Genomic DNA, 15755 nt, shown 5'->3' with positions numbered 1-15755 from the left:
AACAAGATTTATTCATAGAAAAGACACATTCTGAATCTGATTTTAAACTGAAGTTCTGTTCTGAAGTCACAATTTGAACACTTTAATTTAAACCAGACTGCACTGTTTTTAAGCAATAAGATATGGAGATTCTGAGGTGTTGAAAACAAGCAATTAAAAGCCTTACCTCACTGATCTATTTGCTTTAGCAGAAAATATGAAGATAAACTTCTTTGCTGCACTTCCAGTAGCATTTTTACTATATTTTTCTACTTGTATGTTCTCATATGGCCTACTTTCAAAAGTATTTCACCATCGCATTATTCTCTTCAAGTAGAAGTAACTATGTAGATGCAAACTACTACCTGCCTATTATGGAACGAGCCAGTAATGAATGAATAAATAATAAATTAGCATGGAATGGAAAAAGCACTAAGCATAGGAACACAGCCCAACACAGATTACATTGCATGTATTAACATGAAAGTAGGTTAGGTTTTAAGAATCTTAAGAAAAACATGAGTGGAAAAAATCAACATATTACCTTTTATGACAATCTAAAGACTCCATGAGCATTGCTGTATCTTTCCCATTTTCATCAGATTCATTGCCATGAGAATCATGGCCAGTAGAGTAATTTTCATTCATATCATTTCCACTGAAGTCATTACCGCTTGAGCCACTGCTCATCTCAATGTCCTCCTGAAGAGTATCTGGATGTCGTTCAGGCTTGGTTTGACCATCAGTCTCCTCAGCAATCATTTGGCTATGGTTGTTTGCAAGTTCAGAATATCCATTCATTTTGTATTGCTGCTTTGATGAGTCTGACTGCTGAGAAATATTTCCACTGATTTCAAGCTGTTGTGGGTTCTGCTCCTCAGTGCTAGAGTAGAACCCCCAATCTTAATACAGTCCACTGAAGACTCATTAGCAATATTTGCGCAGACCAAGAATTAGTCAAGCCATATTCACGTTTGTGCTCTGCATACAAGATTGCCAGTCTTGAAGTGTGAATCCAGAATCCTATGGGGAGGACGGGAAGAGGGGGAGAAAAGTAAACAATGCTGAAACAATTTGTTTTAAATCAATTTTTTTCAGGTTGCTCAATATTAAAGTTCTCTTATTGGGCAATCAAAACTGAAATAATGAAGTAGCTCTAATGTTAAGTTTTAATTTCAAGAGTTTCATTATTAATATTTTATCCCAGAAGCTGACACATTTAAACATTTCCGAAATGTTTCATCAATACATTTCCATATTTAATTCAAGGCTAATAACAAGGTTATAAAACAAATATTCATTTTGGCATAAAATTCACAGGGGAAAAGGAAGATGAAATATAGTGATTTTCTTATTAGAAGACAGCCTTTTCAAAAATTTCAATATTGCTCATTTCTTAGTCTATATAATTTCTGTCATCTTTACTGGCTGGGACTGTATACAAATATGCAAAAATCAAGAGTATATGACAGGTTGTTTTTCTATCTTACTATTTCTGCTGAAGACTTAAACTAACACAATGAACTAGAAAATAGTTTGTTTCAAAGGCTGCTTTACTAGTTTTAGGGTGTATACAATCTCATTTTCCTATTTTAAAAAATTCTTTCCTCTGTTGCTGCACGAGAGACCAACAAACAGAGGAGATGGACTATCCAGTGGAAACAGTGAATTGACTATGGATCTAGTGCATTTTGAGGACAACCTAGACAGAAAGAATTCTTTCATTTCTCTCAGTTACAATAATCCTAAGTGACAAAAGTAAAAAAAAAAAAATCCAGATGGAAGTGAGTTCTTTAAATTGACCTTTTAACATTAAGTACAACCAAAAATGTCAAGTAGTGCTTGGGAAATTATACCTCTAAGGAAAGAAAAAGAGCTGCTGTTAAAGCAGTTATCAAATTTTTAAAAAATGACATCAACAGTATTAAAGCAATAATAAACATATTAAGGACTTGCCATCAAAAGGTAAAAAGCACCAAATAGCAGTCATCCTTAAGTAGCAAACTAAACACCAGAAAAACACATAGGCAAAACAAGTTCAGGAAATTAGATTTCCCTGATCCACAGACAGCAACACTTGTTCCAGAAGAATAGGCTTACAGGTCATTTGCACATTTCCAGGATTAATATGCTCTGAACAACATTAATGTAATACTAGACAATGCAAATTATTTTTATTCTTACCTAAAATATGAGCAATTCAGTGTTTGGTATTTTTTCCCATTAAAACATAACACTACCATCTGTTTGCATTTCCAATCTGACAGTTTTCAGATTGAGTACAAAAGAATGAAAAAGTGTAAGTTTTGCCAGTACTACTACTAGTGCCTTGCTTTTTAACACGCAAAAGAAAAAGAACAAACCTACAACAGTCAGGTAGTTTTAACTTAGATATTTTAAAAATTCTCCTACTATTTTCCCCCAGAAAAACAATTGAAACTATTTTCTTACCCTCCTAATATTTGGTTTTCCAGACATTTTACATTTATTTCGAGTTCTCAGAAGCAAATATCACTCTTCTTCTCATTCAGCCAAAGATGTGCACAAGAGATCTGTTTTCAGTTGGAAGAGTTAGTGTTTTTAGGGGGCATTTATTTTAGCAGTCACTACTGATAACTATAAATATTTTCTTACAATTAGAATATTTGCTGGAAACCCAAACAGCTTTTTGCAAGTAACATGAGGCAGTATTTTTCTACCAGCATAGTGAATTTATGCAATTCAGATCCACCAAGCATGACTGAGCTGATAGGCTCAAAGCTGTTCATTCATATACAGACAGATCAATAGGTGGAGAGTTGTTATAGTAGCACAAATTCTGAACTACAGTTTACTTCAGCAGTTTTTCCTGAGCCAAAATAAGCAGCTACTTTGTGTTTCCCTAAAGTTACTTAAACTGGAACACACAAGAAAAGGAAAAGAGGAGCTCTGCATTGGTCTATAGTTTGGCGAGAAAAGTGTTACAGGATAGGGGAATTTCTCTTCCTTCATTTCAGACTGATAGGCTTTTGGCTAGAAGCTACTAAAGAAAAAAAATCTGTTCAAGGTCTCAATCACATTGAAGTTTGCCCCTAGAGGAAGCTCCCAGTAGCATTTAAAAATGACATATAATAAAATCTTCTCTCGGTTACCTAGGATCAAAAAGACTAGACAATTCACCTCTAGTGAACGGACATTCTCTAAGTAAGTAGGTGCCTATATAGAAACCAAGCACCAGATCTAGGAAAGGTCCAATACATAATGCCAACCTAATTCATTATACCGTTTGTCCTTCCAGCATTTAGGTTCATGACATCTAAAGCTGCACTGTGCTAGAAAATCAAAATTTAATTTTTTACAGCAATTTGCCTAAAGCAATAATTATTAGTAATAGTTTTGCCCTGTATGTCTCAGCCAATAAGACCTGGCCACAAGATCATTTTACAACCTTATGTTAGATTCATTATGGCCAATTTTGTTTGTTTACTTGGTCATTCAACAACAACAAAAACAACCAAAAAAAAAAAGGAATTGGTTTAGTGACATGCGCAGCTTCCATGGGATCAATTTTTAAGACCTTTCCCACAATGTCCAGAAATGTCCTTGGAAAAAACTAGTATATAATAATTTAATTAAGATTTCTGAGAAATAACACAAGTCCTCTTTGGTTACTGATGTTCTGGAATTTGGGCTTGGTTTCCAAGGTACAAAGGAAGCAAAGTCCCTTTATGAACTATGGTAGTTAAAAGACAAAAAAAACTTACAGGATGGTCTAAGTAAGGACTTGTCTGAGAAGTTGCAGAGAAAAAAAGTCTAAGAGGAAAAGCCTTTTTGTATAACAACCTCATGTAGACACCAGTTTAGTATTGGCATACATGGGGCTGGAAATCAAGAAACACAGCAGCCAGGATAAGCCAACTTAAAAACTCTGAATGGGATTCACAAAGGTATTTAGCCATCTAGCCCCAATGAAATCAATGTGAGTTAGGTACCTAATCACACCCTTCAAGTATAGGAAAAAATGCATTTCAAGGCTCCCAAAGTGTAAAGAGATCTTTTGTAGGCCTCCAACCTTAACATGGAAACTATATTGGGAGGAGGAGTTGAAATCTAAAGAACAGGCAGAGGCATTTACCTCAAAAGCTCTGTTACAGGGCAGCTTACTTCTGGTCTAAAGTCAGGTCAGCTACTGAGAGGGTAAGCCAGACTTATCTATAGTCATGTCTTTGGGTCTCGAAGAACAAACCAACCTGAGTTCCTCTTACGGAAAATCATTCCATCGCTATTTATTTTACACAAGTCCTTCCAAGACAGTAGAAGGTAGGAAGCAAACCAGTAACTAGAGAAGTCTACCAGAGGGCTTGTTTTCACTATAACAGATATCTTAAGTTAGTATACTTAAGTTACCACATGAAGTGTGACTACACTGCACAACAATATTGGAATTACACAGTGTGATTTCATTATCAGCACAGAGTGATTGGCTTAACACTGATGCAACTTGAGTTGTTGTATCGCCACTGCATTACTAATCTGAGCACTAGCTTCACTCAAGCTTCAACCCATCCCCACCCCCAACTAGCCAGCTAAACTCAAGCTTAAAGCACCACTTAACTCACATTAGAGATATCTGTGTGTGGTAACAAAATCTAGAACTTAAGCTAAATGTGCTTGAAAAAATGAAATCCCAGGGATGCTGCTTATGTCACTCTCTACTTGAATATTTCCCTGCCTTCTATCTGCCTGTCAGAACAAGTGCACAAAACCCCATGAGTCTGAACTGTGGCTCTGAAGAGCAATATTTTCTACCAAGCTAACAAGGTGGTTTATGAACAAGATGACCAACAGACCAATAGCAATGGATGTCAGAGATACAGTATACATCATTTCCTATGTTTCGAAGAAGGTTAACAAGGAAGCAAAATTAGCCTTGTTTTTCTTATGAGATCTTTTTTCTGTTTATTATAAATGGCATGCAAGTTATTTTACTTCAAAATTTGGTTTCAGTGGCTCTAATACACCAAATAGAAACAGATGTCTCACATAAAAAGTTAGTTGCCCAATAAGGAGATGCTGCATTACAAGCACTGACCCACTGAAAAAAAAGACTTTTGTGAGTGCTCAATATGACTCACCTTAAGGGGCCTGATTCTCAGAGTTCAACACTTTAAAAAGGACCTGATTTTTTGAAAGTGTATCATGTTGGACATCCCAAATACAGAAGCTCCCAAAATTAAGTTACCTTTGAAAAATCTTGGCATTTGTAAGTTTTATTTTACCAAATGAAAAAGTCTTGTGTACCTCAATTAACATATAAGTGAAAACAGAAAGGATCCCAGACAGAACTGTTCTAGAGGCAATGCTTTAACCAAACCTGAGGTTTCTCGCCTTCCTCTGCAGCGTGGGGCACGGGTCACTTGCTGGAGGATTCTCTGCACCTTGAGGTCTTTAAACCACGATTTGAGGACTTCAATAACTCAGACATAGGTTAGGGGTTTGTTACAGGAGTGGGTGAGTGAGATTCTGTGGCCTGCGTTGTGCAGGTCAGACTAGATGATCATAATGGTCCCTTCTGACCTTAAAATCGATGAGTCTTTTCTCTCCACCCCAAATTCTCTAAAGTCTCATATGTAATCAGATAATTGTATCTTCTTATATGCAGAATCTAAGGGCTTGTCTATACTACCACTTACTTCAGCATAATTTACATCACTCAGGGGTGTGAATAATCCACACCCATACGAGACTTAAATTACACTGACCTAAGCACTGATGTAGACACCACTATGTCGGTGAGAGCGCTTCTCCCACTAACATAGCTACCGCCTCTCACAGAGGTGAAGTAATTAAGTCAACGGGAGAGCTCTCTCCCATCAGCTTACACGGCTTCACCAGACACACTACAGCGGTGCATCTGTAGTGCTTCCAGTGTGTAGACTAGCCCTTAGATTGTAAACTCTTCAGAGCTGGGACAGTTTCTTCTTATGTGTCTGTACAAAAACTAGTATAATGACTGGGGCCTCTGGAAGCTACTTTTAATATCTATTTGACAATAATTAAATTACAGCTAATGACATCTTTTGTCTATTTTACAACACTGGCACAGCTCTATTGAGCAGCCCTGCTGTGTGCATTTGTCACTCCCTCTGGGAAGATGCCCACGTCAACATACTACTCTTGGGGGATTCTGCGTCATTGCGCCCGGAGATTTCTTTGCTTCCCCACAGAAAAATGACTTCTGATGGGGAAGTAAAGGGAAGCCGGAAGAGTGGTTATGCGCCCCTACAGCAGTTCAGGCTGGTCAGTCTGGGCACACAGAGCAGCCGGTAGAGACAAATCAGAATGTGTGTGTGTAGCAGAATGTAGCAGCCTGACTGCTTAGTGAATTGTTCCCATTGTTCTTAGTGAATTCCTCCAGGAATATAAAGCAGGTGTAAAAATGTTAAGGCTCCTTTACATTGCCAGAGTGGTGTAAAGGAGCCTTACTGTAAAAGGACAGTATTGCCTTATAAATGCTTAGGATGCTTTCGTGATTAGAACTGGTCTAAATTTTTGCACTGAAAAAATTTCCTATCAAAACGTGCCCCATGAACTGTTTGCTACTAACCTTTTTGGAGATGGTCGGTAGCCAGTATAAATTTTAAGTCTGAGTCTCCAAACCTCACTTGCTCTTCAGTTGGCTGTAAATTTGGTAGGGTCCTAATCATAGCTATGAACAATGTGTCATAGACTGTGAACTCTGGTTTCCCTGCCATGAAAGCTGATCTTCTGTGTGCTTTTACCCTATACTATACAGATTTCATGGGGGAGACCAGCATTTCTCAAGTTGGGGGTCCAGACCCAAACGGGAGTTGTGGGGAGGGGTCACAAAGTTATTTTAAGGCAGTCACAGTACTGTCAAACTTATTTCTGTGCTGCCTTTAGAGCTGGGCGGCTGGAGAGCAGTAGCCGTTGGCTGGGCACCCAACTAGAAGCAGTGCATAAGTAAGGGCGGCAATACCATACCATGCCATCCTTACTTCTGCACTGCTGCTGGTGGGGGCTCTGCCTTCAGAGCTGGGCTTCCAGCCAGCAGCTGCCGCTCTCCAGCCACCCAGCTCTGACAGTACTGCTGCCGCCAGCAGCAGTGCAGAAGTAAGGGTAACAGTACTGCACCCCCCTGTACAATAACCCTGTGACACATACCCCCCCCCCAAAAAAAATCCTTTTTGGGTCAGGACCCCAACAATTACAACACAGGGAAATTTCAGATTTAAATTTTTTAAATCCTGTGACCATGAAATTGACCAAAATGGACCGTGAATTTGGTAGGGCCCTACCTATGATGTAATGCTGAGCATATGGCTGCATATATTTGTTGCCTAATAACTAGAAGTAAAGGGTCAATACTAGCTACATTACTATTAGAGGGGGTTTGGTGATTTCCTCCAATGCTCCCCATTCCAATACTTCATCCATTGTTCTGTAGTTTAAATAAATTACCAAAATAATTAAAACCAGCGAGATTATAGTATGTTATGTTGAAAAAGAAATATGCAGAATGTTAAAATAATGTGTGTAGAATTTTAATTTTTTTGGTGCAGAATTCCTCCAGGAGTAATGTACCTTATGCAACTATCTTAATGAATTAGTAGATACCTGAAAAGATGGCCTTGATAGGGAAAGAAATCAAAAGTTGTGGTTTGAAAGGTGACAGGCACATCTTTAAATACCACAGTTACGCTCCAGGGGAGGAATGTCTCTTTTCCCCTAGAGTCTTTTTTTGTTTTGTTTTGTTTCCCTCACAAAAGCACAAGTGGCCAAGTGACTACGGTTGAGTTCTAACAAAAAGGATTATTCTATTGTATGGTATATCCCATTACATATTCTGTATATAGAGAGTCTTACCTAGTCTTTCACATACATAGTGTTCATTTTGGTGTGTAACAAGCTCACATTGTGCAGAGTGACTGGTTTCATACTATGGGATGAGCACTGCCTCGACACAACCACTCTCTTATTAATATTTTTGAAACCCCCACGCCCAGAGCCATTGGCAAAGTGACAACATATAAATTATGGCTCTTCATATGGCAAAAAGGAAAAGCAAATTAATTTCAATTTCCCCAAACCACAGAAGTACTAGTGATGTACATCAGTGAACACAATCAACTCTCTCTAAAAATCTAAGTATGCCGATTTTGCCTCATTTTCTAATACCTTAGGATAATTTTTTACCAGGACGGTTGTGTCAGACTGCATACACAAGTACAGATATCAGAGTGATCATTCTTGACAGTATATAGATTTTAGAGTTTGCTACTGTAATTTTCATTACTGTGAAATGTTTCCAGAAGTCCTCTTTTAGAGGGCTGCTTTGCCAACTGGTATTGTTTTGCAATTGTTATATGGCAAACAACTGACAATGATTTGACCATTTCCATGCTATTTGAATGAAAAATTAGATGTGAAAATTTACACTGAAGACAAGGCTCCCTGAGCAAGAAGGCAATGCTTAAATACTTCCTCATACTTGGTAACAAAAGGATGCTAACTTGACAACAGCCATCAAAAGTGAGAAGTCACTTCTGTATTAATCTACAAGTCATCTGTGTACCTGTAAAAGACTAACTATATAAACAGTTGGGTCTTAAAACTTATTTGAGAGCTAAGAATTAACAGATTATCCTCAAATGTGGCATTCTTTCCAGAAAAGAGACAGCAAAAAACTTGTGTTCTCAGACCTCAGCACAAGGAAAATGCAGAGCAGTGCTTACTTGGCAGACTTTTACAGTAATCCAGGAATCTTTATTTCCTGAATATGTTTTTTCACATCTAGTCTTTGAGACACCATGAACATAAGCTTAATACTTGAAGAATTCTGGTATTAAACTATTCATTAAGCATTAAAAATTCACAGCAATAAAAAAAATTCTCAGCAATATCCAAACCAATAAGCAGATGCTGCAATCTACATTGAGAAACCCCAATGCTTGAAAATTCAGTCTTTTAAGGCAGTGAATAAAGTCTAATTCACTGAGCTTATATGTTGATTCTATTATTGTATTTTTGGCATATTTACATTAGCAGAAATTAAAGATAAATTAAAGCACAATTGGAAGAAAAATAGCTTTTTGTATAAACTATTTAAAATTTAATTTTCTACTCAAATGAATCAGAACAATTACACACATTCCTTACCTGCTTTTTTAATCAAGATTGGCATAAGTGTTATCAGGTTCCCTCCCAGCTAGCATCAAAAAGCATGAAGTACCTAGGTCCAGAATCTCCCACATGCACTTAAACTGTGTCTCTTCCTCTTCTACTGGTAATCCTCATCCATTAGAGAGTCCGGACACCTCTAAAACTATAAAATATAAAAGAAATACCAGGGCCCCCCAACAATGTCCTTTTCTTATAGCTTTGAGAACAAAAAAATACCACAATATTGCTCACAGTTATGCCAACCCTACACAGATAACCTTTTGGCAAAGAAAGAATTCTCATCCAGCAAAGGAAGCATATGGATATTTTAAGACACTTGGATTTCAGCAAAATTATTTAGTTTCAAAATACAAATATCTTTAAACTAGATACAACACACCTAAAGAGTATGCAGAGTTCTGGTTAAGCAGCAGCATGGTAGGACTCTTCTAAGTCTGCACTGGCTGAAAAATGTCACCTCCAAATTAAGAGCCACATTTTGTGGCCTTTACCACCACTAAACACCCATTTAAGTCAACAGGAGTTGCATGTATTCAGCACCATTGGAAAAACTAGAGTACTTGCTTAGTAGTCCAACTTCAGGTACTCAGATTTCAGATTTCTGGCCTAATGATTTTCACTATCCATATTTCTTGTCAGCATCGGGCTAGTAGGGGTCTGAAATTCAAAACCTACAATTTCCTGAAATAATATATCCTGGAAAGAAGTTGTGTGTTTCTTCTCCCCTCCTATTGCTCTGCAGAAATATGAAATATGTACAGTTCTCAGTTTAACCATTGCCCACAAAGGTTCTCAACAGCAGTAATCTTAATGAAAAGATACACATTTCATTCTGCTTCTACTTATTAAACTAAGGCTATGTATACACTGGCAATGAAATGACAAAACACTCTCGTCTTTCAGAGGTGTTTAAAAAAAAAAAAACCCCAAAAAACAAAAAAGTTTTGCCGCCAACAAGCGCCATTGTGAACAGCACTTTGTTGGCAGAAGCCCTCTCCTGCCGCCAACTCCGCTTGTTGGGAGTGGACGTTTTTGTCAGCAGGAGAGCCAACAAACCGCAGCTATACTGCGTGGCTTTTAGTGGCATGGCTGTAGCAACACAACCATGTCACTAAAAGCTGTGTAGTATACACATAGCCTAAGAAGCAAAAGCACTAGAGCTGCCTGTCTATTGACAAAGTCAACACCCATTCTTTAGTTTTCAATCCCTTTTGAAAGGGTATCTTTACAACCATATGGGGCATTAACATCTTTTGTTGTTTTAAAGGAAAGGTTAAATTCTACAGGAACTGATGTCTTAAGCCTTCATGTTCATCAGTAAAAGCTTCCCATTAGCAAGAGGATTTTTCAAGTCCTGGTTTGGTGTACATTAAAATCCAATTCAGCACATCTTGGTGAAAGTAAGAGTCTAGATCGGGGTGGCCAACCTGTGGCTCCGGAGCCACATGCGGCTCTTCAGAAATTAGTATGCGGCTACTTGTATAGGTACCAACTCTGGGGCTGGTGCTACAGGCACCAACTTTCCAATGTGTCAGGGGGCTCACTGCTCAACTCCTAGCTCTGCCACTGGCCCTGCTGCAACTCCCCCCCTTCCCCTCCCCTCCACTGAGTTTTCCGTGCCCTCGCTCCTCCCCCATCCCAGATCCTCCTGCATGCCACAAGACAGCTGATCAAGAGGTAGGGGAAGAAGAGGGAGGCACTGATCAGTGGGGCTGCGGGTGGGTGGAAGGCACTGGGAGCGGGGTGGGAAGGGGAACTGATGCAGGTCTGCTGATGTATTATTGTGGCTCTTTGGTAAATTCTGGGTCCTTCTCAGGCTGCTCTAGGTTGTGTGAAACTTGGAGGGGGGGGTTGGCTGAATTTCCTGTTGAACCCAAAACATCCAGCTATGTTGGAAAGTATAATCAGTATATGGCAGACACAAGTAGCAGAATAAATTAAAATAAACAGTATTTTATATGTGTCAAACATCTAAATCATTTTCAAAATACTTAGACTGAAAAAAAAAATTGCATTTCAATACCTAAGACTAATGGTTTAAAAAAAAAAAAGGTCTAGCACTAGACCCTTTCATTAAATGTATTGGAAAACAGCATATGTTAGTAAGTCTCATCATAAAATGCTGTGTCTTTACAACTACTGTTTGTTAAAGTACACTACAATGTTGGCCAGACTTCTCAGGAAAAAAAACTTATTCACAATGTTCCATTCTGCAACATGTGACATGAGTCAATGTGAGTTTTGGATGTGCAAGGAATACAGGATGAGGCCCTTTTTTTTGGTTCTAAGAGACTACAGAAATTTTTTAAGTATAATATTAATGATTGTACTAAAGAGTAGTTTAGACTGTCTTGTGTTGTGGTTATATGTTACATAGCAGGTAATCTTGTGAACGGATTAATTCCATCAATGTTTGCCCCCCCCCCCGGTATATTTTCATGATGCAGGATCTAGCCTCAAGTTTTCCATAATAAATCAGGTCCCTTTGACAATAAAATTTTAGAACCAACAACTCTTAGCCAGAACTATTTGCACATCTGAAAATTTTGCACTTATGCACTGGAAATGTGGCTGCATTTCCAACAATAATTAAGGAATTCTCATGCACAGTCTTTCCCAGTTTTCACATTTATTGTAGGTGACAGTGTCCTTTCCCTTCTATCTCCCTCCAAACAGTATTTGGGCTATGGAAATTAATTTCTATCTTCACTAATTGAGATATTTGAAAATGAGCCACAAGGACTTGTTATTCTCTCCATGACTGATGTATTCGGCATTTGGTTTAACAACCTGCTATGAATCATGGAATTCTCAATTAAACTCAACTAAAAATAAGATTCTGTTTCAAGATCAACTGTTTCACTGAAGATGGGACTGTGAATATGGAACCCTAAGAAGAGCTTTTCTATGAGAGGAAATCTAGTTGAAATTTGAGCTAAAGAGAACATTCAGACTAATTAAATAATTTCTTTTGAGATTGAGTTACGTATATTGTACACAAAAAATAGAATAGAAAGTCTTCAAATATTAGAGAAGAGCCAACAACCTGCTTTAGGTGACACACCTGTATCACAGGATCCAAGTCAAATCTCCCTTTTAAAGGGAACAGAAGTCACACCTGTAGTATTAAAAACAGAATAGTAAACTGTCAGCTTTAAAAACTTAACAAGTTAAGGTTTTTGTAGCAATAGATGAAGATCATATGATCAGAAGGATATTTAGGTATGTATGTGATACGACTGATGAATACAGTTAGCCTCTTTAATTACCACCAAAATGCTTAGAATTCTGATTCTACATCCTCAGCAATGTTATAGAACTAGCCAAAACTCTTGTACAGGAACCCATCTCCTCCCTTCCAGCCTCTCTGATACATTGTCCCTCTCCAGCCTACATAAAATGAAGCTTCTAAGATCATCTTCCTTGCTTATTGCCCTGACCACATCACCCCTTATTTGAAGCTCTCCACGATCTTCCCTTATTCACTGCATCATCTTCAAACTTGCCCTCGTCTTCTAGGTCTTTCAGAACCCTGTGTCCAGTAACTCGTTTCCTCACACACATCCTAGCCCTGCAACGTCAGCCTTGTCTGCCTGTTTGTCAACTTCTTACATACGGAAAACTCTCCTTGAACTTGATCTATCAGGAACTGCCCTCTCCGAAGTGTACAATGGAGCCTTATCAAAATTTAGTTTTTTCTTCTGCACTAAGCTTTCATCTTCTGAAGTCATGTTTTCCTACTTTTTAGAGGAAAAAGTGATTGATAAAGAACTCAGCTATGGTTGTTTATTAAGGCTTCTGATTTCATATTTTAACAAACATCAATAAAAGGGTGTAGGGGGGGGTCTCAAAGCTATTGGGGGGGGGTCGTAGTATTGCCACCTTTACTTCTGCGCTGCCTTAAGTGCTGGGTAGCTAGAAAGCGGCGGTTGCTGACTGAGAGCCCAGCCCTGAAGGCAGCGCTGCAGCAGTAAAAGTGGCAATACCATACCATACCATCCTTATTTTTGCACTGCTGCCGGCAGCGGCACTACCCTCAGAACTGAGCTCCCAGTCAGCAGCTACAGAGGTTCCTGCAGCCAGGGGAGGTTCTTGGAAGTGGAAGTCCCATACCTCACCAGTCCATCCAGGACCAGCAGCTAGATCCCGACGTACAATAGGAGCCCTCAGCCAGGGTGACCCCAGCCTTACCCCTCCCCTGGCTTGGGCCCAGCGCCCCGGTGCTTGGGAGTTAAAGGTGTCTTGGGCTGGGTGTGGGGGGGGGGAGGTAACCACGGAACATTTCCCCCCATCTCCCAAACCATGGAACCTTGGGCAGTAACACACCTAAAGACGATCCCTGCCCCCTCAAAAAGTGAGGACTCCCCCATATGATGCCACCCTCAGTTCTGCACTGCTGTTGGCAGCAGTGCTCCTTCAGAGTCAGGCGCCCAGCCAGCAGCCGCTGATCTCTGGCTGCCCAGCTCTGAAGGCAGCACTACCACCAGAAACAGCACAGAAGTAAGGGTGGCAATACTGCGACACCCCCGCCCCAGCCCCCTTTTGGGTTGGGACCTCCACGGTTACATCATCATGAAATTTCATATTTAAGGATCTGAAACTGAAATTTAGGATTTTTAAAATTGACCAAAGTCAACCATGAGTTTGGTAGGGCCCTATATATAGGAAATGTGTCTGCTTCCTGGCTTGTATTTAAGGCCCTGTCTACATGCAGCAGTAATGCAAACTATGGGGAAGCAATTTCTAAAGCGTATTAACATGCAGCTCATTAATTGGTATATGTAAACCCTGCTGATATACACTAAAGACTCGCTAGTGCACTTCACATAGTGGTGCTTGAAACAGTACTAGGGATCTATACAAAAAGACCCCCCACCCCCAGTCCTCATTTTTGGATATCTACATAAAACTGAAAAAAAAAAAAGCCAAAAAATAAACGTCCAAAAATGAAATAAAGCCTGAAAATCAGAAGCCCTATTTATAATTCAGTTCTAATTTTCTATCTAGGACAGTATTAACTCAGTAAGCATCTATATTATTTTTATTTATACATTACATAGGCATCACTGGACTATTCACAGATAAACTAAAAAATATTGTACTGAAAGTAACCTTTTCATGATCACAACAGTTCTCTGTATAGAGAAGGCTGCAGTATTTTGAAATCTGTGTGTGTCAAAAAGACTATTTAGGCATAGACAATCCACATATAAACTAGTACTGGAGTGACTAGAAACTAGAATCTGACCAAAAAAAGCATACTATCCCCTGTAACATCAAGCCTTAGGAGCAGAGCTGTGCCCATTTTCTCCTGAGACACAATCCCATAGACTCTGATGCAAATTAGCATCTACATTTGCTATTCCCAGAATCACCTTTGGCATTAGAATTCCTTAAAACATCTGAAAGGAGAACCCAAAATATTGGAAAACAAAAACAGAAAATCATTTTATTGCATAGCAAGATGCAGCACGTCTAGCACATGGTATTAGATGCAACACTAGAGGGCTTCCACTTTCTAAGAAGGAAGCAGAAGTCTGCTCATTTCCATGTGCTTCATGATTTTTACCTCACTCTCTCTGTTCTGTATTTCCTATTTGCCAAAAAGCTTTATATATAAATAAGTAATAACTCCAAAACACCACCACACACACACACACACACAATAAGTTCAGAGTAAGCAAGAAAGCAGAATGTACACACTTCAGATCATTTCTTGGGGGAGAGCATAAGTAAGACACTCACCTTAATGAATGTGCTAATTATGATCTTTCCAAATCAAGGTCTGAAACTGTAGTTAATACTCTCCTGCAAAACAACAAACCCAACATAGTTTTATAAATAAACTATAGAAAAAGGACTTTAAAATCCTACTTATTTAATAAGTCAATTTAATTAGTGGAATAAAAGGCTAGTCACACGACAGAAAACATGAATTGTAAAGTTAGAGAGCAGTTATATTCATTAATACATAATGATTCAAAGGTGAAACCAGAGGAAATGGGGAAAATTCCTTAGCTTAGCTACAACTGATATCTGAAAATAAAACTACAATATTGTTTTCTTAAACTGTACATGAAGGAGTTACTGATCTGTTTTCCTCTGTAAATTTGAAAAAGCCAAAAAAGCCTCACACCAGTTTTAGACCCTAAATCAACAGGACACACACACAAACACTTAAATATATATCCTAGAAAAACGTATTTCAAAGGCATTTATGCAATTGCTTGCCTGCCAAAATCCAAGTTAAAGAATCTGTATTCCTAGAATAAAAATTGAGATCAAACACCTGAAGAATGGCAAAAAGTTGCATTTCTTACTCTACAACTGTTTGAGAAATAGTCAACTCTTGCAAGACAAACGGAGAACCCTTAACTATAGTCTTTGCAAGAGAAAAACATTTCAGATAACTTTTGAACTGTATTCAGCTAAATGCTGTAATCCAATGGGGTAAAAGTACTCAGTACATACATAATGTTCGGAGCCCATTGTGGCCATTACTAGCCCCTTGCTTTGACACACTGCTGTGCATTCACAACTGCAAAAGCCGTTCTTGGAAAATGTGATTACAACCATGAAAGAGGAGGTCTCAG

At 38.7% G+C, this 15755-nt stretch overlaps 1 protein-coding gene across 16 annotated transcripts in view; it reads right to left on the bottom strand.

Annotated features, from left to right (window-relative positions):
* Window positions 1–15755, bottom strand: part of PER2 (period circadian regulator 2) — a 92706-nt gene that overhangs the window by 52531 nt on the left and 24420 nt on the right. For 7 of the 16 annotated variants that reach the window (XM_039487768.1, XM_039487752.1, XM_039487767.1 and 4 more), the window contains 5 exons: window positions 14908–14970; window positions 12227–12280; window positions 9139–9304; window positions 2431–2531; window positions 524–1002 (listed from right to left, as the gene is read on the bottom strand). In XM_039487768.1, the coding sequence (XP_039343702.1) occupies window positions 524–780 (257 nt within the window). In that variant the 5' untranslated portion in view covers window positions 781–1002; window positions 2431–2531; window positions 9139–9304; window positions 12227–12280; window positions 14908–14970. Of the gene's footprint in view, window positions 1–523; window positions 1003–2430; window positions 2532–9138; window positions 9305–12226; window positions 12281–14907; window positions 14971–15755 lie in introns of those variants that run through there. The other 9 variants (XM_039487759.1, XM_039487760.1, XM_039487765.1 and 6 more) reach the window with 7 other exon arrangements.

This window comes from Mauremys reevesii, linkage group 9 (assembly GCF_016161935.1).
Source record: "Mauremys reevesii isolate NIE-2019 linkage group 9, ASM1616193v1, whole genome shotgun sequence".
NCBI lineage: Eukaryota > Metazoa > Chordata > Testudines > Geoemydidae > Mauremys > Mauremys reevesii.
This window is presented reverse-complemented; position numbering and strand designations above follow the sequence as displayed.